A 25,810-nucleotide genomic window follows, 5' to 3' on the forward strand; every position below is an offset into this window, starting at 1 on the left:
ATCCACTTTTTTTAAGCTCTGCACTTTTCCATGGAGCACTTTGTGTACTCTAATAATTACTTGGAGTAATTACTTGCTTGTGGCATTATGTCCTCTCATAAACCTAACTCCCACTCCCCATCCTTTTTATCTGTTTGGTATATACACTTCCCATACTTCTACTCCCTGGCTCTTCCAATAGAATTAGTATTTTCTTGTTTGTTTATACATATTAAATGTGTTGTACCTCTGTCATGGCATTTATCCCATTTTTCCTATACTACAATTATTCACTTAGATGTTAGAGCGTTAAGAGAAAAGCCCATTTCCTGTTCATCTTTGTATTCTTCAAAAGGCCTTGCATTTATTAGATGCTCAGTCATGTAGAATAAGATAAATTAACTAAATATCTTCCTCCTTAACCTTTTTTCCTTTCCAAAGATGGCAATACTTGACAACAACTGGGATGCCCTGCTGGAACTATGGGCCAAGCATCAACATCAGTATGAGCAGTGCTTGAACTTGCACCTCTTCTACCGTGACAGTGAGCAAGTGGACAGTTGGATGACTAGGCAAGAGGTAACATGAGGGGTTGAACAAGGGTCTGGAAACCATTTCTCCACTCTTCGTCTACCACCATGACTAATGGGGGTTAATCAACACCCTTAAAACCACTCCTATTGTCCTAAGCTTGTCCAAGGAACTGGAGAATGAACCACACACAAAGAGAAGAAAAGATTGACTCTCTCTATAAAACTCCTACATTTCCTTATGGAAAAAAAAACACCCTAAATACATAGCAGAGAGGCTTTAACCTTAACTGAACATGAGGAAATATTATCAAATTGCTAAGGTATCAGGAAGAGAAAATTGTGATGAGTCAGGCAGGATTAACCAGAGATTTCTGGTGAAGGTGAGTGGTCCTCTTGAGGCAGCCTTGAGAGCTCAGAATTGTGCTTAGATCAGTTGGGAGAATTCCATGTGCATGGACCTAGAGACAAAGGTGATAAAGTTGTATGAGAGCACTAGGAATTCTAAAGCTCCTGCTGTGTGAGGTTAGTCTCTATTTTCTATACTGCTTTGTGATAATTCTCACTTTGGTCTCCATCTCCTTCACATCCTTCCTTAGTCCTTGTCTCAGAGATACTCCAAAGGGAATGTTTCTCACCAATGAGGCACAGCTGATGTGTGTCTTTCTGTCTTCTATAGGCCTTCCTGGAAAACAAGGACCTGGGAAACTCCCTGGGGGGTGTAGAAGCACTTCTTCAGAAGCATGATGACTTTGAAGAAGCCTTCACTGCCCAGGAGGAGAAGATCACAGTAAGAAATGGGTCCTGGTTTGGGCATTGGCTTCATGCTTGTATATATCATCTCATTCAACATGTATCCTTAGAATCACTCTTCTATCAGACATAACATGAGGATTATTCTTAAGAGAAAACATCCAGAAAAACAATAATACCCATTTTATCAACATATTTCTTGCTTCCCAAAGCTTATTTTGAATGTTTTCAATATTCATGCCATTTATATTTTTGAGGAAATACTTGTCTTTTTTCTTCAGTATAAATAGAAACTATTGGATCCACATTTGATATAGAATTATTACTTAAAAATTTTAAATTTATTATTTTTAAGTTTTCCTCTCCAGTAATATCTCTATTTAGTTTTCTCTATCAATATTTAGATATCTAAGTAATATCTATTTCATTTATAAGCATATCTTTCTGCTTCTCATCTAATACTACTACAGTTTTCCTATTAACCTTAAGTTATGAGGTCCCAGGAAAAACAGTCTATGTATAAGCAGGGTTCAAAGAACTGTAAGAAAAAATTATGGGTACAATATGTTAAATGTCTTTGGCTGTCTTCTAGGATAGTGTTAGTTTAAACTCACACACATGCACTCATACCATCACCACTGCAACAACAAAAATAACAATCAAATTCCAAGTCTTTTCTGTTAATCTTCAGTCAATGCAGAGCTTAATATGATCCTTTATTAATCCATATGCTTGTTTCATTGATTCTCATTGGTAAAAGCTAGTGGTGTAAAATAATTTTATTGTTTATAAAGTGCTATCATTTTAGATCATTTTCCTATTTCTAATCAATTAAGCCATCTTTAGCTCTAGTAATTTGGGGGTTCGTAAATGAATACGAGTAAAAATTTACTTGTACAATTTTTTACTTCTCTCTTCATATAGATGCAAACATAAATACATATGAGAGATTTTAGATAGCTAGCTAGATAGATAGAGAGGTAGATAGATTAGCCACGGGACATGGCTATTTCAATAGTGCTTGCACTTGAAGATTTAAGAATAGATCAAATGTTCACCTTGTGGTGACATCATAATTCATTTACTATAACCTAGATTTTGAAAATATTGTGGTATGCTTGGAGTGCTCTGAGCTTTTTGGGTTGCCCCAGGTTCAGCACTTGTGCCAAATCTGAATCTACACTAACCTGGTGAATACCACTCACTCCACCCTGGTAAATCCATGAAACACTGCCCCACATATCTTGCACATCACTAGAGGCTTTTTCAGCAGGCAGTTGGTATTGGCCCATGCTGCAGTATTTCTTTGACAACTCTCAGGGGTCTGCAGGCCCCAGGTGGGTGGCAGCTGGTCTGGGTGTTCCCTAAACCTTTTGCTGAGTGAATCTGAATTTGCATTAACCTGGTGGATACCACTCACCCCAACATGGTGACTTTCTGAGACCCTGCCTCCCCTAACTCCTTTACCACCCAAGGCTCTTTCAGCAGCTAAGCCTTACAGGCAGCCAGCAGGCAGCAGCAGGCCTCCAGGTGCCCTCAGCCATTTGCTGAGCTGCCTTAAGCCTGGTACTGGTGGTGGCCAGGCTGGGTTGGCAGTGTGGCTTCTCTCACACAGCTTCAGGACCCATATAGGCAGCAACAAACTGTGAATTGCTTTGTAGCTCCTACCAGGTAGCCCCAGACATATCAAGGGGGCAGCTGAACTTGGCCTGCATGAGAACCCCTCCTAAGAAGCCTGGAAACCCACACACTGGTTGGCCAGTTTTAGACCACAACTAGCACCTTCTGATTCGTCACCACGGAATCGGTGGCACACTACAAAGGGTGGTCTCCACAAGAACCAAACCCTGCTGCGGTGTAGTCCCCTCTACAAAATCAACCTCTGCACAGTAGCTTATATGCTATGCGCATGAATAATCCTCACAACCAGTCATCCAGGAGTCACCCACTGATATGCCAACACCAATCAAGGTTCAACCATAACACAAGGGCACACACAACCCACAGAAGGACACTCCTGGAGCATCTGGCTCATGTGACCATGGAAGCTGTGTCTCTGGCCCCACAGGACACATACTACAAAGGCCACCCTGCCAAGACTGAGACACATAGCAGATCTATTTAATACATAGAAACAAACACACGGGGGCAGCTAAAGTGAAAAAAACAAAGAAACATGTCCCAAATGAAAGAAAAGGAGAATACTTCAGAAAAAGAACTAAATTAAATGGAGGCAAGCAATCTGCCATATACAGACTTCAAATCACAGGTTATAAGACTGCTCAACGAACATAGTGGAATAGTACATGAACTAAGTGAGAACTTCAACAAAGAGATAGTAAGCATATAAATGGACATAGAAAGCATAAAAAGGAACCAGCTAAAAATAAAGTATACAATAACTGAAATGAAGAATGCACAAGAAGGAATCGCTAGCAGACTAGATAAGGCAGAGAACTAAATCAGTGATTTGGCAGACAAGGTAACAGAAAAAAACCCAATTGGAACAGCAAAAAGAGAAAAATAATTAAAAAATAAGAATAGTTTAAGGGACCTATGAGACAACATCAAATGTAACAACACTCAGGTCACAGGGGCACCAGTAAAAGAGAGAGAGTATGGGATTCAGAAGCTATTTGAAGAAATATTGATTGAAAACTTTTTTAACCTGGTGACGGAAATAGATATAAAAGTCCAGGAACCACAGAGGATCCCACACAAGATGAACCAAAAGAGGCTCAAAGAAGACATATTATTATATTAGTATTTAGTATTATTAAAATACTAAAGATTAAAGACAAAGAGAGAATCTTAAAAGCAGCAAGAGAAAGTCAGTTAGTTACCTACACAGCAGCTTCCATAAGACTGTTAGCTGAGTTCCGGTCAGGTCAAGATGACAGAGTAGGTAAACGCTGTGCTCACCTCCTTTAAGGACCACATTAATTACAACTAAACTACAGAACAACCATCATTGAAAATCACCTGAAGTCTAGCTGAACCAAAACCTTACAACTATTGATATACAAAAGAAGCCACCTCAAGACTAGTAGGAGAGGCAGAGACATGAAACAGTCTGGTCCTACACACATATGTCATCATTAAAAATTGGTAGGGATATCTCAGCTGTGGAGGTTCCCCCCACCCAGGGGAGGGGTCCCAGGCCCACACCAGGCTCCCCAGCCCAGGGTTCCAGTGCCAAGGAGGGAAGTCTCCATAACTTCTGGCTGTGAAAATGAGCAGAGATTGTGCCTGGCTGAGTCAGAAGGTGGCTGCAATACTCGGTGCTCCTATTCAAAGGCCTTCACACAGACTTGCTCACTGATGGACTCACTCGCTCTGAGTTCCAGGACTGCGGCAGCAGCTAAAGAGGCACTAGGGACTTACGGGGAGGAACTGAGTTGTATTGCTTCAGGGCAAGGGCTAAAGGGCCAGCTTTCTCCTGGAAGGAGGAGCTGGGGGAAGCCATTGTTTCTTTGTTGAACCCTCCCCTTTGTTGAACTGCTCCTGCATGCAGGAGCATGCAGAAACAAACAGATGCCATATCTGAGTTTCTGTCAAACTATTAATAGCTATCACCTTTCATCTGCCCCACCCTATTTATTCCCTGAGACCCCGCCCCACCCAACTTTCAGGCACAATGAAGCTACTTCCAGTGACTTTTCCATATAAACAACCTATCTTAGCTCAGACTTTCATAAAATTTCTCGAAGGTACTAAAAGCCCAAAGAAGCAGCATTTGACTTCAGCATGTTCCATATTTCTGGCTGAGCAGCCCTAAGCACTAGTGACAACCAGCCTTGGTTCACAGCCTCTTGAGTCACCTCCAAGTCCAGTGTGAGTGGTGGCTCTTGCAGATTGCTTTGTGGCTCATAACAGCAGGCCCAGGGCAAGGTATAGGCTACAGTTAAACTTGGCCTGCAGCAATTCTGTTCCCAGAAAGCCCCATTACTGGTACTCCTGATGGCCAGCTTCAGACCAAGCCAAATCATCACCTAGCTGTCTCCAAGGACAACACACCCAGAAGGCAGACACCAGAGCCCCAATGAAGCAAACAGTGCTCAATAGGATCAGCCCTTGCACCGCAGCTCATCCACTGTATTTGGAGCCAGTCCTCATAACCAATCAGCCTAAGGGTCTATTCTCCTATTGACATGCAAAGAAAAACCAAGGCTCAACTACACACAACCCACACAAAGAACACACCTGAAGCACCTGGCTATGGTGACTAAAGAGTCTGTACTACTGAATTCCACAGGACACCGACTACATAAGACCTCTCTACTAAGATCAGGAGGCATAGCAGCTTTACCTAATACATAGACAAAAACACAGCCAAAATAGGGAGACAAAGAAACATATCCCAAATAAAAAAACAGAGCAAAGCTCCAGAAAAAGAACTAAACAAAATGGAGACAAGCAATCTGTCAGATGCAGAGTTCCAAACTCTAGTTCTAAGGATGCTCAATGGTCTAGGGAGAACTTTAACAAAAAGATAGGAAACATAAAAATGGAGATAGGAGCATAAAAAAGAACCAGTCAGAAATGAAGAATACAATAACTGAAATAAAAATACATTAGAGGGAATCAACAGTAGATTAGAAAAATCAGGATTGAATCAGAGATTTAGAAGAACAACCAATCAGAACAGCAAAAAGATAAAAGAATCCAACAAAATGAGGGTAGTATAAGGGACCTCTGGGACAACATCAAGTGTACCAACATTTGCATCATAGGGGTGCCGGAAGGAGAAGAGAGAGAGCAAAGAATTGAAAACCTATATGAAGAAATAATGACTGAAGACTTCCCTAACCTGGTGAAGGAAATAGATATACAAGCCCAGAAAGTGCATAAGGTCCAAAACAGGATGAACCCAAAGAGGCTCCAACCAAGACATCATAATTAAATTGCCAAAATTTAAAGACAAAAGAGACTATTAAAAGCAGCAAGAAAAAAGCAGTTAGTTGACTACAAGAGAACTGCCATAAAACTATCCAATGATTTCTCAACAGAAATCTTGCAGGCCAGAAAGGAGTGGTAGGAAATATTCAAAGTGATAAAAAGTTAAGACCTGCAACCAAGATGACTCTACCAGCAAAGCTATCATTTAAAGACAAAGGATGGAAAAAGAGCTTCCCAGACATGAAAAAGCAAAAGGAATTCATCATCACCAAACCTGTATTACAAAGAATATTAGAGGGACTTTTTGAAGACAATAAATTAAAAAGTAAATAAATATCCAAAATATGCATAATAAAATGGCAACAGTTACAGATCTATCAACAATTACTTTAAATGCAAATGGATTAAATGCTCCAATCAAAAGATAGGGTGGCTAAGTGGATAAGAAAACAAAACCCTTACATATGCTGCCTTGAGAAACTCACTTTAGATCAAAAGGCACACACACATAGAAAGTAAAGGGATGAGAAAAAGATATTTCATTAAAATGGAAAAAAAAGCTGAGGTGGCAATACTTTTATAAGACAACATAGACTTTAAAAATAAAGGCTAGAGAAATGCTGTGCTTACCTTCTCTCACAAAATTACAACTAAACTATAAAACAACCATCATTGAGAATCGCCTAAAATCTTGCTGAACCAAAGCCCTACAACTAAGGACATGCAGAAGAAGCCACCTCAACACTGGTTGGAGGGGCAGAGATGCCGAATGGATTGATACCACACCCACTTGTGACCATTAAAGATCAGGAGGGATATTTTGTCAGTGAAGGTCCCCTCCACCTGCTAGAGGAGCAAGAGGTCCCAGCCCCACCCCAGCCCAGGGTTCCAGTGCCAGGGAGAGAAGTCTCCATAATTTCTGGTTTGAAAAAAAATGGAGATTGTGACTGAGTGAGACAGAGCTGCACTCCAAGCACTCCTCTTAAAGGGACTATGCATGGACTTACCCACCAATGGAATCCCTGGCTCTGAACTCCAGCACTGGGGAAGCAGCTGTAAAGGTAGCAGAGACATATGGGGGGTGGGGTAATTGAGTTGTCTGAGATATTTAGGATGGGTGTTAGAGAGGCAGCTTTCTCCTGGACAGAGGAGCTGGTGGAGGCCATTGATTCTTTGTTGATCCCTTCACTTTCCCAACATGCAGACACAGGTGGCTGCCACATCTGAGTCTCTACCATTCGTTCACCACACCCTGGCAATTCGAGACCCCACCCCACCCAAATTTCGGACACACCTAAGCCACTTCCATTGGCTTTTTCATACAAATTGCCTGACTTAGCTCATGCTGCAGACTCTCCTAGGGTCTCTCAAAGGGTGGCAGAACCCAGACAAGCAGCATCTGGCTTGAGAATGTCTTGTACCTCTGGCTGAGCAGCCCTAAGCTCAGCACTAGTGGCAGCCAGCCTTGGTTTGAGGCTTGGCCTCTCAAGGCACATAAAAGCACAGCATGCGTGGCAGCCATCTGCGAATTTCTTTGTGGCTCCTGGCATGTGACCCCCAGGTGTGGCACAGGCTTGGGCTGAACTTAACTTACAGTGGATCCCCTCCAACCTAGTCCTGGGGCTGGTGCCCCCATTGGCCAGCTTCAAAATTAGCTGGAACATCACCTCCAAGAATGACACACCCAAGGGGTGGATTAGACAGGCACCAGAGCCCTGCTGAGGCAGAACTTGCTATGTAGGGTCAGCCCCTGACAACAATTATTCCACTGTAGTCAAGGCCAGTCCTCTCAACCAGTGAGCCCAAGGGTCTATCCCTCCCATTGATGTGCATTTATCTTCAAGGCTCAACTACAAGAGGAGGGTACACACAGTCCACATAAGAGACACACCTGGAGTGCATGGCTCAGGAGACCAGAAAGACTGTGTCACTGAACCCCACAGCACACCTACTACATAAGGCCACTCTACTAAGACTGGAAGACATAGCAGCTCTACCTCATATACAGAAACAAACACAGGGAGGCAGCCAAAATGGGAAGACAAAGAAACATGTCCAAATAAAAGAACAGAACAAAGCTCCAGAAAAAGAACTCAACAAAACGGAGACAAGCAATCTATCAGACACAGAGTTCCAAACACTGGTTATAAGGATGTTCAATGATCTGAGGGAGAACTTGAACAAAGAAATAAGAAACATAAAAATGGAGATAGAAATCATGAAAAAGAACCAGTCAGAAATAAAAAATACAACAATGGAAATGAAGACTATATTACAGGGAATCAACAGTAAATTAGATGAAGCAGAGGATCAGACCAGCAATGTAGAAGATAAGGTAGCAGAAATCACCCAACCAGAACAGCAAAAAGAAAAAAGAATCCAAAAAATTGAGGCGAGTTTAAGGGACCTCTGGGACATCAAGTGTACCAACATTCACATTATAGTGGTACCAGAAGGAGAAGAGGGAGAGCAAAGAATTGAAAACTATTTGAAGAAATAATGACAGTAAACTTAACCTAACCTTGTGAAGGAAATAGATATACAAGCTCAGGTAGCACAGAAAGTCCCTAACAAGATGAACCCAAAGAGGCACACACCGAGACACATCATAATTCAAATGCCAAAGGTTAAAGACAAAGGGAATCTTAAAAGCAGCAAGAGAAAAGCAGTTAGTTACCTACACTTGATAAGACTGGCAGCTGATTTCACAACAGAAATTTTGCAGGTCAGAAGGGATTGGCAGGCAATATGCAAAGTGGTGAAAAGTAAAGACCTACAACCAAGATTATCTACCCAACAAAGCTAACAATTAGAATTCAAGGGCAGATAAAGAGCTTCCTAGACAAGAGAAGTCCAAAGGAGTTCATCACCACCAAACCAATATTACAAAGATCTTAGGGGGATCTATTTAAGATGGGGGATTAGGGATAAGTGAAAGGAGGAAGGGATTGAGAAGTGTAAATTGCTTGTTACACAGTAGTCATGGGGATGTAAGGCATAGCACAAGAAATATAGTCAATAATATTATAATAACTATGTATGGTGCCAGACAGATATTAGATCTATCAGGGTGATAGATGAGAATGGGGTTGGAGGCAGGGTGAAAAAGGTGAAGGCATTAAGAAATACAAATTGGTAGTTACAAAATAGTCATTTAAAGTATAGGATGTAAAGTATAGGAAATATAATCAATACTATGGTAATAACTATGTATAATGCCAGGTTGTACTAGTTAGGGGGATCACTTCTTAGATTGTATGGATGTCTAGCCACTATGATATACACTTGAAACTAATATAAAATAATATTGAATGCCAACTGTAGTTGAAAAGGGGGGGAAGATCAATTATATTGTGATAGCATTGCACAGTGTCAGATGGTTGCTGGACTTATTGTGGTGATCACTTCTTTAGTATAGGGAACAAAATCAATAATGTGGTAATAACACTGAACAGGACTAAGTGGATACTGTTGAATAACTGTGATGTCCACCTGAAACTAATATAATATTGTATGAAGTCTGACAATTAAGTTCACGAACACATACTAGACAAATTGCTGCAGACCTCATTGCTGAATATCACTGTGGGAAGCTATGCACTAATACCAGTGCCTAGTGCACCCTTCAAAGCAATTTTGGAACTCATTTTCTGGAATGGCCATCAGAACTGTCGTTGCACTACCCTTGATGTCCTGAGTGTCATCAAAATGTCTACTTTTCAATATTTCCTTTATCTTCAGGTAAAGAAAGAAGTCATTGTAAGCCATATCAAGTAAGTAGGGATGGTGTTCCAATACAGTTATTTGTTTACTGGCTAAAAATTCCCTCACAGACAGTGCTGTGTGAGCTTGTGCATTGTTGTGATAAAAGATACATGAATTGTTGGCAAGAAGTTCAGGTCATGTAACTTTTTCATGCAGCCTTTTCAGCACTTCCAAATAGTAAACTTTGTTGACTGTTTGTCCAGTTGGTACAAATTCATAATGAATAATCCCTCTGATATCAAAAAAGTTTAGCAACATCGTTGCAACAAGTTCTCAAACTTAATTATCAGCCCTTCATATGCTGTATTTTAATTAAAAAAAATCTTTAAAACACCAAAAATAAATATATAAATGAATAAACAAAAAGAACTGAAAAAAATAAAACAAAGGCTATAACAAGAGACAAAGAATGACCCAGTGATCATATCTCAGTATTTATCTGAAGAAACCCAAAACATCAATTCAAGGGGATGAGTGCATCCATGTGCTCATTGCAGCATTACTTATAATGGCCAGATGTAGAAGCAGCCTGAGTGTCCATCAATGGATAAATTGTTAAAGAGTAGGTGGTACATATGTACAATGAAATATTGCTTGGTCGTGGATGGAAATATGTTCTTGCCATCTGGGTAGCATGGATGGACTTAGAGGGTATTGTGCTGAATGGAGTATGTTAGATAAAGACAGATGCAATATGATTCCACTTATGTGTGGAATCTAAAGAACAAAATAAACAAAACAGAAATCAACTTGTAGATATGAAGAACATTTTGATGGTTGCCAGATGGAAGGGGGATGGAGGTTAGTGAAAAAGGGGAAGGGATTAAGAAATACAAATTGGTACTTACAAAATAGTCATGGGAATGTAAGGTAAAGCATAGAGAATACAGTCGATAATATGGTAATACCTATGCATAGTGCCAGGTGGGTACTAGACTAGTCAGGTGGATCACTTCTTAAATTATATAAATGTCTAACACTATGTTATATATCTGAAATTAATATAAAATTATATTGAACATCAAAATAAATAAATAAAGTGTAAAAAGAGCTAACATGAAAAGTAATAAAACAGAAAAATAGTTAAATATTCAAAAAATAAATAAAAAAGAAAGACTGTCAGCACATTTCTCATCAGAAACCTTGCAGACAAGAAGGATTGGCATAAAATATTTAAAGTGATGAAAGCAGAGTATTCTACCCAGCAAAAGTATAATTCAAAACGGAAAAAGAGATAAATAGCTTCCCAGAAAGAAAAAGCTAATGGAATTTATCATCGCCAAACAGTATTACAAGAAATGTTAAAAGGACTTCTTTATTAAGAAGAAAAAAAAAGGTCAAAAATATAAATAATAAAATAACAATAACTATATATCTATCAACCATTACTTTAAATATAATAAAAAAAAACATATGGTGGCTGAATGAATAAGAAAACAAGACCCATACATATGCAGCCTACAAGAGACCCTCTTCTTGTCAAAACATACACACAGTGAAAGTAAAGAAATGGAAAAAGACATTTCATGAAAATGGAAACAAACAAAAAGCTAGGATAGCAAAACATATGAGAGAAAATTGACTTTAAACTAAAGCCCATAATAAGAAACAAAGAAGGACATTGTATAATGATAAAGGGAAAAATCCAACAAAAGGATATAACCCTTGTAAATGTTTATGCACCCAACATAGGAGCACTTGAATATATAAAGCAAATATTGACCAATATAAAGGGAGAGCTCGACAGTAATACAAGTTTGGACAATTAAGTTTGAGAACTTGTTGCAACGATGTTGCTAAACTTTTTTGATATCAGAGGGATTATTCATTATGAATTTGTACCAACTGGACAAACAGTCAACAAAGTTTACTATTTGGAAGTGCTGAAAAGGCTGCGAGAAAAAGTTAGATGACCTGAACTGTTTGCCAACAATTGATGTCTCTTTCATCATGACAATGCACAACCTCACACGGCACTGTCTGTGAGGGAATTTTTAGCTAGTAAACAAATAAATGTAGTGGGACACCCTCCCTACTCACCTGATCTGACCCCCACTGATTGCTTTCTTTATCCAAAGATAAAGGAAATATTGAAAGGAAGACATTTTGATGACATTCAAGATATCAAGGGTAATACAACAACATCTTTGTTGGCCATTCCAGAAAGAGTTCGAAAATTGCTTTGAAGGATGGACTAGGTGCTGGCATCGTTGCATAGCTTCCCAAGAGGAATACCTCAAAGGTGACCATAGTAAATGTAGCAGTTTTTCTAGGATGAGTTTGCGAACCTAATTGTCTGACCTTATACAATCATAGTTGGGGACTTTAACACCTTACTGACACCAATGGACAGATCTTCCAGACATAAAAACAACAATGAAACAGACTTAAATGATACACTAGATGAGATGAATTTAATTGATATTTTTAAAGCATTTTACCCCAAAGCAGCAGAATAAACATTCTTTTCAAGTGTGCATGAAATATTTTCCAAGCCAGACCACATGATAGACCACAAAACAAGTTTCAATAAATTTAAGAAGAATGAAATAATATCAAGCATTTACTTAGACCACAATGGAATGAAACTAAAAATCAATTACAAGAAGGAAAACAAAACACTACAAACACATAGAGGCTAAATAGCATGCTACTGAACAGTGAATGGGTTAACAATGAGATCCAAGGGAAAAATCCAAAAATATCTTTAGACAAATGAAAATAAAAACACAATGACCCAAAAATCTATGGGTCATGGCCAAAGCAGTTCTAAGAGGAAAATTCATACCAATAGAGGCTTACCTACGGAAAAAAAAATCTCAAATAAACAATCCAACCTTATACCTAAAGGAATAACTAAATAAATAGATAAATAAATACCCAAAATGAATAGAAGAAAGGAAATAATAAATATCAGAGTGGAAATAAATAAAATGGAGCCTGAAAAAGTACAAAAGATCAACAAATCAAGAGCTGATTCTTTGAAAAGATAAGCACAATTGATAAACTTTTAACCAGATCTATTAAGAAAAAAGAAAGAGGACCCAAATAAATAAAATCAGAAATGAAAGAGAAGTGACAACTGACAATGCAAGAATACAAAGGATTATAAGAAAATATTATGAACAATTATATATTAGTAAATTGAGCAATCTGGAAGAAATAAATTGCTAGAAAGATACAATTTTCCAAGACTGAATCAAGAAAAAACAGAAAATCTAAACAGACCAACTGCTACAAATGAAATTGTATCAGTAATAAAAAAAACTCCCAACAAACAAAATCCCTGGATCAGATGACTTCACAGGAAATTTTACCAAACATTCAAAGAAGAATTAACACCTATCCTTCTCAAACTATTCCAAAAAATTCAATAAAAGGGAAAAATTCAAGGAAAGTTTCTCAAGATCTTTGTATGAGGCCAGCATTTCCTCAATAACAATACCAGACAAAAACATTACAAGAAACTAAGATTATAGGCCATTTCTCTGATGAACACAGACACAAAAATCCTCAACAAAATATTAGGAAACTGGATTTAGCAATACATTTTTAAAAAATCGTACACTATAATCAGGTGGAATTTACTTCTGGTATACAAAGTTGGTTCAATATCCACAAAACAATTAACATGATACACTACATAAAAAATTGGACAGATACATGCAAACATCATATGGTCATATTAATAGATGCAGTAAAAGTGTTTGACAAAATCCACCAGCCATTTATGATAAAAACTCTCAGCGAAGTGGAATATAGGGAACATAGCTCAACATAATAAATGCCATATATGACAAACTCTCAGCTAACATCATATTCAACAGTTAAAAGCTAAAAGCGCTTTCCTTCCCCCCTTACACTCTGGTAACCACTAAACTATTGTCTGTGTCTATGAGTTTTTGTTTCTTCATTTGTTTGTCTTGCTCTTTTGTTGTTTACAGTGGTAGATGAAGGTAAAGGATATCAAATATATGGTGATGGAAAGAGAACTGACTCTGGGTGGTGAATGCACAATGTGGTATATATAGATGATGTATTGCAGAATTGTACACCTGAAATCTATGTAACTTTGCCAACAATTGTCACCCCAATAAACTTTAATTAAAAAAAATTCAGGAACAAGACAAGATGTTCTCTTTCACCACTTTTATTCAACATAGTATTGGAAGTCCTAGCCACAGCAGGCAACAAAAAAATAAATAAAAGGCATCCAAATTGGAAGAGAAGAAGTAAGACTTATTATTTGCACATGATACTATATAGAAATAGCTCTAAAAATTTCACACATACAAAACTATTAGAACTGATAAACAAATTCAGTAAAGTAGCAGAATACAACATTAGTATTATGAAATCAGTTGTGTTCTTATACACCAATAATGAATTATCAGAAAACAAAAATAAGAAATTAATTCCATTTACAATTGCATCAAAAATAAATAAATAAATAAAATACCCTGGAATAATGTTAACCAAAGAGATAAAAGTCTGGTACTCGAAAAAATGTAAGACATTGAAGAAAGAAATTGAAGAAGATACAAGTCAGTAAAAGCATATACAGTGATCATGCATAAGAAGAAGTAGCATCATTAAAACATTCACAATACCCAAGGCAATTTGTAGATTCAATACAATCCCTATCAAAATATCAATGGCATTTTTCATACAACTAGAACAAATAATCCTAAAATTTATATGGAGCCAAAAAAGACCTGAATAGCCACAGCAATCTTGAGAAAGAAAAACAAAATTGGAGATATCATAATACCTGACATCAAACTATACTACAAGTCTATAGTAATAAAGCAGCATGGTACTGGCATAAAAACAGATACATAGACCTATGGAACAAAATAGAGAGGCCAGAAATAAACCCACACCTATACTGTTATTTAATCTATAACAAAGAAGACAATAATATACAATGGGATTAAGACAGTCAATTCAATATATGGTGTAGGGAAACTTGCACAGATACATGCAAAAAAAAAAAAAAAATGAAACTAGACCACTTGCTTACACTATATACAAGAATAAGCTCAAATTAGAATGAAGACCTAATTGTAAGTCCCTAAACCATAAAACTCCTAAAAAAAACATAGGCAGTAAACTGCCTGACATTGCTTTTAGTAATATTTTTATTTTCAATTAAAGTTTATTGGGGTGACAAATGTTAGTAAAATTACATAGATTTCAGGTGTACAATTCTGTATTACATTGTCTATAAATCCCATTGTGTGTTCACCACCCTGAGTCAGTTCTCCTTCCATCACCATATATTTGATCCCCCTTACCCTCATCTCCCACCCCCCACCCCCCTTACCCTCTGGTAACCACTAAACTATTGTCTGTGTCTATGAGTTTTTGTTTCTCATTTGTTTGTCTTGTTCTTTTGTTGTTTTTGGTTTATATACCACATATCAGTGAAATCACATGGTTCTCTGTTTTTTCTATCTGACTTAATTCGCTCAGCATTACACTCTCAAGATCAATCCATGTTGTCACAAATGTTCCTATATCATCTTTTCTTACCGCCGAATAGTATTCCATTGTGTATATATACCACAACTTCTTTATCCATTCATCTATTGAAGGACATTTTGTTTTTTTCCATTTCTTGGCCACCATAAACAAAGCTGCAGTGAACATTGGAGCACACGTGTCTTTTATTTATTTATTTTTTTAAATTTATTGGGGTGACATTTGTTAGTAAAATTACATAGATTTCAGGTGTACACGTGTCTTTATTTATAAATGTTTTCAGATTTTTTGGGTAGATACCCAGGAGAGGGATTGCTGGGTCATATGGTAATTCTACTCGTAATTTTTTGAGGAACCTCCACACTGCCTTCCATAACGGTTGCACCAGTCTGCATTCCCACCAACAGTGTATGAGGGTTCCTTTTTCTCCACAGCCTCTCCAACACTTGTTATTATTTGTCTTGTTGATGATAGCCATTCTGATTGGGGTGAGGTGGTGATATTTCATTGTGGTTTTGATTTGCATTTCTCTGATGATTAGTGACGTTGAGCATTTTTTCATATGTCTATTTGCCATTTGTATGTCCTCTTTGGAGAAATGTCTCTTCAGGTCCTCTGCCCATTTTTCAATTGGGTTGTTTGTTTTCTTGTTGTTGAGTTGCATGAGTTCCTTGTATATTTTGGATATTAGCCCCTTATCGGAGGCACTGTTTGCAAAAATCTTCTCCCATTCAGTTGGTGGCCTCTTTATTTTGTCGATGGTTTCTTTTGCTGTGCAGAAGCTTTTAAGTTTCATATAGTCCCATTCGTTTGTTTTAGCTTTGACTTCCATTGCCTTTGGAGGCAAATTCATAAAATGCTCTTTGAACCCAAGGTCCATAAGTTTAGTACCTATGTTTTCTTCTATGCAGTTTATTGTGTCAGGTCTTATGCTTAAGTCTTTGATCCATTTTGAATTAATTTTGGTACATGGTGACAAATAGCAGTCTAGTTTCATTCTTTTGCACGTGGTTATCCAATTCTCCCAGCACCATTTATTGAAGAGGCGGTCTTTCCTCCATTGTATGTTTTTAGCTTCTTTGTCAAAAATTATATGTCCATATTTATGTGGTTTTATTTCTGGGTTCTCAATTCTATTTCATTGGTCTATGTGTCTGTTTTTCTGCCAACACCATGCTGTTTTGATTATTGTAGCCCTGTAGTACAAGCCAAAGTCAGGAAGTGTGATACCTCCAGTATTGTTCTTTTTTTCTTAAGATTGCTTTGGCTATTCAGGGTCTTTTGTGGTTCCAAACAAACCTGATGATTTTTTGTTCTATTTCTTTAAAAAATGCCATTGGGATTTTGATGGGGATTGCATTGAATCTGTATATTGCTTTGGGTAATATGGCCATTTTAACTCTGTTGATTCTTCCAATCCATGAGCATGGAGTGTCTTTCCATTTCTTTGTGTCTTCTTCAATTTCTGTGTCAAAAATGTCTTATAGTTTTCAGCATATAGGTCTTTCACATCCTTGGTTAAGTTTATTCCTAGGTATTTTATTCTTTTTGCTGCAATTGGAAGAGGAATTGTTTTCTGTATTTCTTTTTCTGAGATTTCATTGTTTATATAGGAAAGCAATGGACTTTTGTACATTGATTTTGTAACCAGCAACTTTACTGTGTTCGTTGATTGTTTCTAATAGCTTTTTGGTGGAGTCTTTAGGGTTTTCTATATATAGCATCATGTCATCTGCAAAGAGTGATAATTTAACTTCTGCAAATCCAATTTGGATGCCTTTTATTTCTTTCTCTTGCCTGATTGCTCTGGCAAGGACTTCCAACACTATGTTGAAAAGCAGACGTGATAGGGGACAGCCCTGTCGTGTTCCTGAACGTAGAGCAAAGGGCTTCAGTTTTTCACCATTAATTATGAGATTAGCAGAGGGCTTGTCATATATGGCCTTTATTGTGTTAAGGTATTTTCCTTCTGTACCTATTTTATTAAGTGTTTTAACCGTAAATGGATGTTGTATCTTGTCAAATGCTTTTTCTGCATCAATTGATATACTCATATGATTTTTGTCCTTTATTTTGTTTATGTAATGTGTCACATTGATGGATTTCCGGATGTTGAACCATCCTTGTGCCCCGGGAATGAACCCCACTTGGTCATGATGAGTAATCTTTTTAATTCATTGTTGTATTCAATTTGCTAGAATTTTATTTAGGATTTTTGCATCGGTAGTCATCAGAGATATTGGTCTGTAGTTTTCTTTTTTTGTGCTGTCCTTACCATGTTTTGGTATCAGGGTAATGTTGGCCTCATAAAATGAGTTAGGGAGTACTGTCTCTTCTTCAATTTTTTGGAAGAGTTTGAGCAGGATTGGTATTAGATCCTCTTTGAAGGTTTGGTAGAATTCACTAGTGAAGCCATCTGGTCCCGGACTTTTGCTTTTGGGAAGGTTTTGGATGACTGATTCAATTTCATTACTGGTGATCGGTCTGTTTAGATTATCCAGTTCTTAATGGTTCAGCCTTGGAAGGCTATATGTTTCTAAGAACTTGTCCATTTCTTCTAGGTTATTGAACTTGGTGGCATATAGTCCTTCATAGTACTCTTGGATGATCCTTTGTATTTCTGTGGTGTCCGTGATAACTTCCCCTTTTTGTTTCTGATTTTGTTAATTAGTGTCTTCTCTCTTTTCATCTTAGTGAGTCTAGCCAAGGGTTTGTCAATTTTGTTAATCTTTTCAAAGAACCAGCTCTTTGTTACATTAATTTTTTCTATTGTCTTTTTGTTCTCTATTTCATTTAGTTCTGCTCTAATTTTCATTATTTCCTTTCTTCTGCTGACCTTGGGTTTTACTTGTTCTTCTTAAAGGTGTAACATGAGGCTATTTATTTGGGATTTTTCTTGTTTATTGAGATAGGCCTGTAATGAGATAAATTTCCCTCTTAAAACTGCTTTCGCTGCATCCCAAAAATTTTGGTAGGATGTATTTTCATTGTCATTTGTTTCTATGTATCTTTTGATCTCTCCTCTAATTTCTTCTTTGACCCAGTCATTTTTTAAAAGTATGTTGTTTAATCTCCATGTATTTGTGTTTTTTCCCGCTTTCTTTTTGCAGTTGATATCCAATTTCAAAGCCTTGTGATCAGAGAATATGCTTGGTATGATTTCAATCTTCTTAAATTTGCTGAGACTGATTTTATGTCCCAATATATGGTCTATCCTTGAGAATGTTCCATGTACACTAGAAAAGAATGTATAGTCTGATGTTTTAGGATGAAGTGCTCTATAAATGTCAATTATGTCCATTTCATCTAATGTGTCATTTAGGGCTGCTATTTCGTTATTTATTTTCTGTTTGGATGATCTATCCATAGCTGTCAATGATGTATTTAAGTCCCCTAGTATAATTGTGTTTTGGTGAATTTCTCCCTTTAGTTCTGTTAGTAGTTGCTTGGTATATTTCGGTGCTCCCTGATTGGGGGCATAAATATTGATGACTGTTATGTCTTGTTGTTGTATAGTCCCCTTCACCATTATGAAATGTCCATCTTTGTCTCTTGTTATCTTTTTCACCTTGAAGTCTGTTTCATATGATATCATTATGGCTACACCTGATTTTCTCTGGGTACCATTTGCTTGGAGTGTCAATTTCCACCCTTTCACTTTGAGTCTATGCTTGTCCTTGTAGCTGAGATGTGTCTCTTGGAGACAGCATATGGTTGGGTTTAGTTTTTTGATCCAATGTGCTACTCTGTGCCTTTTTATTGGTGAGTTCAGTCCATTTACATTTATGGAGATCATTGATATGTGAGGATATCCTGTCATTCTATCTTTAGTTTTCTGGTAAGGCTGTGTCTCCATTGTTTCTTTGCCTTTTTGTTGTTGTCTATTATTTCTGTGTGGTGGTTTTCTATGATGTTTCCCTCAGTTTCTTCTTTTATTACAGTATGTATTTCAGTTCTGGATTTTTTTTTTTTTTTGAGTGGTTACCTTTAAGTTTATGTAAAAGAAAGTTTGATGTTTAGAGTATTCTGTTTTCTTCAGCACACTTACTTTCTCCATTCCCATATTCCAGTTCACGTCTTTACTCTCCCCCTTTTTGTGTTTTGGTTGCCACAAATTGTCTCTGTTGATGGTGTTCAAATAGGCTCCTTTAGTATTTCTTGTAGTGTAGGTTAGAAAATTCCCTCAGCTTCTGTATGTCTGGAAAGGTCTTTATTCCTCCTTCATATGTAAAAAGTATCTTTGCTGGGTATATTATTTTGGCTCAATAATTTTTCTGTTTCAATAGTTTGAATATTTGGTTCCACTCCCTCCTGGCTTGTAGAGTTTCTGCTGAAAAATCTGATGATATTCTAATAGGCTTTCCTTTGTAGGTTTCCATCTTCTTTTCCCTGGCTGCCTTGAGGATTCTTTCTTTGTCATTGATTTTAGACAGCTTCAATACAATGTGCCTTGGAGAAGGCCTTTTGTGGTTGAGGTAATGAGGTATTCTATTTGCTTCTCGGATTCGAGGATCCAGTCCTTTCCACAAGTTTGGGACGTTCTCATCGACTATTTGTTTGAATATACTCTCTGTTCCTTTCTCTCTTTCTTTTTCTTCTGGTATGCCCATTATTCTTATATTGCTCTTTCTGATAGAGTCAGAAAGTTCTTGTAGAGTTCTTTCATTTCTTTTAAGTCTCAAGTCTCCTTCTTCTTTCATTCTTGTCATTTCGAGTTTTCTATCTTCGATGTCACCGATTCTTTCCTCCATCTGGTCAACTCTACCTCCTAAGCTGGTTATTTCATTCTTAATTTCTTTCTTCGAGGTCTTAATCTCCAGAAATTCTGTTTGGTTCTTCTTTAAAATTTCAATCTGTTTGTAAAATGCTCGTGTTGTTCTTTGGTTGTGTTTCTGAGTTCATTTAACTGCCTATCTGTGTTTTCTTGCATCTCATTGAGTTTTTTTCAGAACTGCAATCTTGAATTCTCTGTCATTTAAGTCCCATATTTCCATATCTTTAAGTTCCTTTTCTGGAGACTTTTCACTTTCTTTCTGAGCTGTCTTGTTGCCTTGGTTATTCATGGCAATTACTGATTTATTATTTCTCTTCCTAGACATCTACAGGAGTGGGTTCTGCAACAGGGTGATAGGAAGAAGTCTCCCTTTTGTTTTCCAGTACTTGTTGGTAGAATGTTTTATTTTCTCTCTGACTGAAGTCCTTTTTTCTCTCTTACACTGTAGTGCTATGTTTTCTCTGCACTATTCCAGCTTGTCACACAATGGGGGGATTCCCTGGAAAGTGGACTTCTCCTCTGTTAATAGTTCGCCTGGGTCACAGGGCGCCATGTCCCTGTGGGGATGCGGAGAACTTTTGAAGTTCCAAAGCTCTTCAGGCAGAAGATTCAGAGCCTGTATGTTTCCACAGTTCTGTTTACTCCTGCAGTGTTCCACCCAGATAGGTGGGAACAGGGATGGGGTGAGTTGTGAGACGTGGCCCAGAGCAATTGCGGTGTCCACCACCACAGCCAGTCCTGCTTCCACAGCTCCTTCCCCTTTGCCGGAACTAGTTGGGCTGCGAATCTGTGTCTGCGGACCACAGTTCTCAGAACTGCAAATATGCTGTTCTTTTGATCTGACACTGTTACTGTTCCGCGTCTAGCACTGGGCAGTTGAGAGCGGGGTGAGCTCTGGGAGGATAGGGAAGGGGTGGCTAGTCTCAGTGCCTAAAGCTTCCATTCTCTGCAGCAGTGAGGGCTTAAACCACCATTTTCAGCCTTCTTCCCTCAGTTTTTGCTCGGAAGTCTGTGAGCGTTGGGTTCAGCCTTGTTATATGCTGTCCCCTCAGCCCTGTGGGCCTTAAGCGGAGCCCTAGCAGTCCGAGTTCTCCCCTTTTCCACAGCTGTGATATTTCCAAAATGCAGCGAGCTCAGAGCACTGAGCTAAGTTTGCATCCTGCACCCGTGAGGCTCCATCTCCGCACTTCTTCCTTCCCTCCTCCCCTGCTCGTGCTATTTGCCCACCTTTGGGTGAATTCCATGTTGAGCCTCTTCATCCTGCCTGTCTGCTGTAGAGTAATAGCTGTTTAATTTGTTGTAAATTCCAGGGGAGATTTCCAGAGCTAACCTCACGCCAGCATTTTGATGATGTCCTGTTTCCAGTCTTATGTTTAAGTCTTTGATCCATTTTTAGTTAATTTTGGTACATCGTGAAGATAGCAGTCTAGTGTCATTTTTTGCATGTGCTTTCCAATTCTCCCAGCACCATTTATTGAAGAGTTTGTCTTTTCTCTATTGTATTTTTTGGCTTCTTTGTCAAAAATTATCTGTCCATATTTATGTGGGTTTATTTCTGGGTTCTAAACTCTATTCCATTGTTCTATGTGTCTGTTTTTCTGCCAATACCATGCTGTTTTGATTATTGTTGTCCTGTAGTACAAGCTGAAGTCAGGGAGTGTGATACCTCCAGCATTGTTCTTTTTTCTTAGGATTACTTTGTCTATTTGGGTCTTTTGTGGTTCTATATAAGTCTGATGATTTTTTTGTTCTATTTCTTTAAAAAATGCCATTGGGATTTTGATGGGAATTGCATTAAATCTGTATATTGCACCAACAAAATGGGAGAAGATTTTTGCAAATTACACCTCCAATATGGGGTTAATATCCAAACGGTATAAGGAACTCATACAACTCAACAACAAAAAAACAAACAATCCAATTGAAAAATGGGCAGAGGACCTGAAGAGACATTTCGCCAAAGAGGACATACAGATGGCCAATAGATATATGAAAAGATGCTCAACATCACTTATCATCAGAGAAATGCAAATCAAAACCATAGTGAGATATCACCTCACACCTGTTAGAATGGCTATCATCAACAAGACAAATAGTAACAAGTTTTGGAGAGACTGTGGAAAAAAAGAAACCCTCATACACTGTTGGTGGAAATGCAGATTGGGTGCAGCTGCTATGGAAGGCAGTGTTGAGGTTCCTCAAAATATTAAGAATAGAATTACCATATGACTCAGCAATCCCTCTCCTGGGTATCTAACCCAAAAATCTGAAAACACTTATTTGTAAAGATATATGCACTGCAGTGTTGATTGCATCTTTATTTATCGTGGCCATTCATGGAAACAACCAAAATGTCCTTCGATAAATGATTGGATAAAGAAGTCTTGGTGTACATACACAATGGAATACCATTCTGCCACAAGAAAACATGGATGGATCTTATATTATTATGCTAAGAGAAATAAGTTAGACAGAAAAAAGTAGAGACCCATATGATTTCACTGATATGTGGTATATAAAATAAAAGCAACAAAAGAACAATAGAAACAAATGAAGAAACAAAAACTCATAGACACAGACCATAGATTAGTGGTTAACAGAGGGTAAGTGGGAAGAGGGGTTGTAGATGAGGGTAAAAGGGATCAAATATGTGGTGATAGAAGGAGAACTGACTCTGGGTGGTGAATACACAATGTGATATATAGATGATATATTACAGAATTGTACATCTGAAACCCGTTTAACTTTACTAACACTTGTCACCGCAGTAAACTCTTATTTTAAAAATATATCCATTTATGTTGTTGCAAATGGCACTATTTCACCTTTCTTATGGCAGAGTCGTATTCCATTGTGTAAACAACTAGTGAAACTGTGGCCACATACTTGGTGGCCACTGAGGGAAAATAACCCTGTTCTTCTTCTTTTTTTTTTTTTTTTTTCAGACGTTAGACAAGACTGCAACCAAACTGATTGACAATGATCATTATGATTCAGAGAATATTGCGGCTATCCGGGATGGAGTATGTTCAAGGGTTCAGATGTCTATCTGCCTGTCTGTGCACCAGGCTCAGGGAAAGTGTTTGGGGCATGGTGACCAATGTGGGCCGTGGAGCTCATGTGTCCACATTTGGTTTCCTAATAATGAGTTTGCTCATGGTTTTGTAGCTATTGGCCCGGCGGGATGCCCTACGTGAAAGGGCTGCCACTCGACGCAGATTGCTGGAGGATTCATTACTTCTGCAGAAACTGTATCAGGACTCAGATGACCTGAAGAACTGGATCAACAAGAAGAAAAAGTTGGCAGATGATGAAGATTACAAGGTAGGCAGGGTTTTCTAGCCCTGGACATATTCATCAGGATTTAGAGTCATGGAATTAGAGTCTTGGAGCTGAAAGGACCATAGCATTCAGCTGGTAAGCCTCATTTTTAGATGAGGAAACAGAGTCTCAGAGAAGGGCAATGAGTCCTAAGGCTATATATTTAGTTAAGAGCCAAGAATCTAGTTTCTTATTTTCCTATACCCTGCTTCCCATCATCCCTTTTCTCTGGGACAATTTTCAATGGTCCTTAATAGAATGGGATAAGGGAGGGACTATATTTAGCTGCTTGTTGTCTCTTTATCATGTCTTCTGTGCCCCCCTGCACCCTTATAGTAGAAAAACATTGCATTTAATTTTAATGTACATTCAAATTTACTGAAAGCTACTTGGAACTCAGGTTACAAAAGTAACCTAAGTGCTTGATATAATATAAACTTACACAGTTTTGCACCTGGAAGGGAACATTTCCTAATTTTATAGATGAGGAAACTAGGGATATGAATTATGAAGTTGGTTGCCCAAAGTTATCCAATTGTTTACTAGGCAGTTTAACATAAGGGTTAGAGGCATGAATTTTGGAGAAGGGCTTGAATTTTCTCCCTCTTCTGTTTTGGAAGTTTGTGAATTATCATCTAGTCTTAAATGTACACCTCTATTCTTTTTATGCTTATATCTTTGTAGAGCTATGAGAACTACTACCTTATCTATACCTTTTATTCTATAAAATTCAGCACTGTGTGCTTGTATTCACTAGAGGAATGATGGTTCCAGTGCATTTAGGGTAAACAGATTTTCTCTTTATGGGCAAAAGGATGAATGGTGCCTATACTAGGACACGAATGGAAAATAATTTTTATCCTTCATGACGGCTCTGATTGATTGTTATTTCTTACATGAAGTATCATAGTCAAAATGATCATTTTATTTTGTTCTTTATATTCCACATATAAGTGAGTTGGGAGGTGGGTGAAGGGATTAAGAAGTACAAATTGATAGTTACAAAATAGTCACAGGGATGGAAAGTACAAAATAGAATCACTTTGTAAATTATATATATATATGTCTAACCACTATGCTGTATTCCTGAAACTAATATAAAATAATATTGAATGTAATTAAATTAAAAAATTGATCTTCAGGCCATATCCAGGTTCAGTAGAAATAAATGCAGAGCTTGATTAGCTATGTCTTCCATGTGTATAGAAGGAAGGATTGGTCAGATGAGTTTCCAAAGCATTCTCTGGCTCTGTATTTACAAAAGGACAGTTCTATCTTCTTAATACAGTTAGATTTATAGTGAGAAGTAACCTCTGTCCTCAACATGTTTGCCCCTCATTCTTCAAGTAGTGGTTTCCTTTTATTTGTTCATCTTGTCTCAGGATACACAGAACTTGAAGAGCCGGGTTCAAAAGCAGCAAGTCTTTGAAGAAGAATTGGCAGCTAATGAGATCCTACTCAATAACCTAGAGAAAACTGGCCAGGAGATGACTGAGTGTGGTCACTATGCCTCTGACAGGGTAGCTGCTCGTGTGAGTGAAGTGACCAGCCTCTGGAAGGAATTGCTGGAGGCTACAGCACAGAGAGGTTAGAAGCAGAATTTTTGTTGAAAGGCTAATCCTAAATTCTGAAACCTACCATTTTTGTCTTTACCTCCTTGAATTTACCTGGTGACCTCTATGAGAAGAAATGCTTCCCCATATTTTCTTTATTGGTCAAGAAGTTTTAAAAATTCAACCTAAATTCATCACACTATATATTTATACAATTTAATGTTTTCTTCATGTATGTAGATTTTTAAAACGGAAACTATTTTTTATTTCTTCAAGTTTTTTCCATTGAAAAAATATTTTTCTTGACTACTCAGGGACCATGAATTCTATGTTGACTATGCACCTAAAACTAGTGTCCTTAAATTAGGTTTTACATATTTTGGTTCTATAAACAAGGTAAGATATTATGACCCAAGTTAGTAAATTAAACATTAAAGGATTGTTGGTGCCACATGTGATGTTCCTATAATATTTCATTCTTACAAGTAGGGCTTGATGACTTATTATTTTTTCACCTATGTTAAAGTGTTCAGGCTCTGCTGTAAGCACTTAAAAAATTGTTACCAGAGGGTAAGGGGGGAGGGGGTGATAGAAGAGGGTAAATAAGTTGAAATATATGGTGATGGAAAGAGAACTGACTCTGGATGGTGAACACACAATGTGATATATAGATGATGCATTACAGAATTGTACACTTGAAACCTATGTAGCTTTACTAACTATTGTCACCCCAATAAACTTTACTTTAAAAA

At 37.7% G+C, this 25,810-nt stretch overlaps 1 protein-coding gene across 3 annotated transcripts in view; it reads left to right on the forward strand.

The window, feature by feature from the left end:
* SPTA1 (spectrin alpha, erythrocytic 1) overlaps positions 1–25,810 on the forward strand; it is a 129,003-nt gene that overhangs the window by 16,712 nt on the left and 86,481 nt on the right. For all 3 annotated transcript variants that reach the window (XM_019751299.3, XM_074318724.2, XM_074318725.2), the window contains exons 11-15: positions 421–558; positions 1,189–1,299; positions 23,130–23,207; positions 23,353–23,508; positions 24,888–25,092. In XM_019751299.3, the coding sequence (XP_019606858.2) occupies positions 421–558; positions 1,189–1,299; positions 23,130–23,207; positions 23,353–23,508; positions 24,888–25,092 (688 nt within the window). The remainder of the gene's footprint in view (positions 1–420; positions 559–1,188; positions 1,300–23,129; positions 23,208–23,352; positions 23,509–24,887; positions 25,093–25,810) is intronic.

Source organism: Rhinolophus sinicus, chromosome 7 (assembly GCF_057876585.1).
Source record: "Rhinolophus sinicus isolate RSI-liver-muscle chromosome 7, RSI-T2T, whole genome shotgun sequence".
NCBI classification, from domain to species: Eukaryota; Metazoa; Chordata; class Mammalia; order Chiroptera; family Rhinolophidae; genus Rhinolophus; species Rhinolophus sinicus.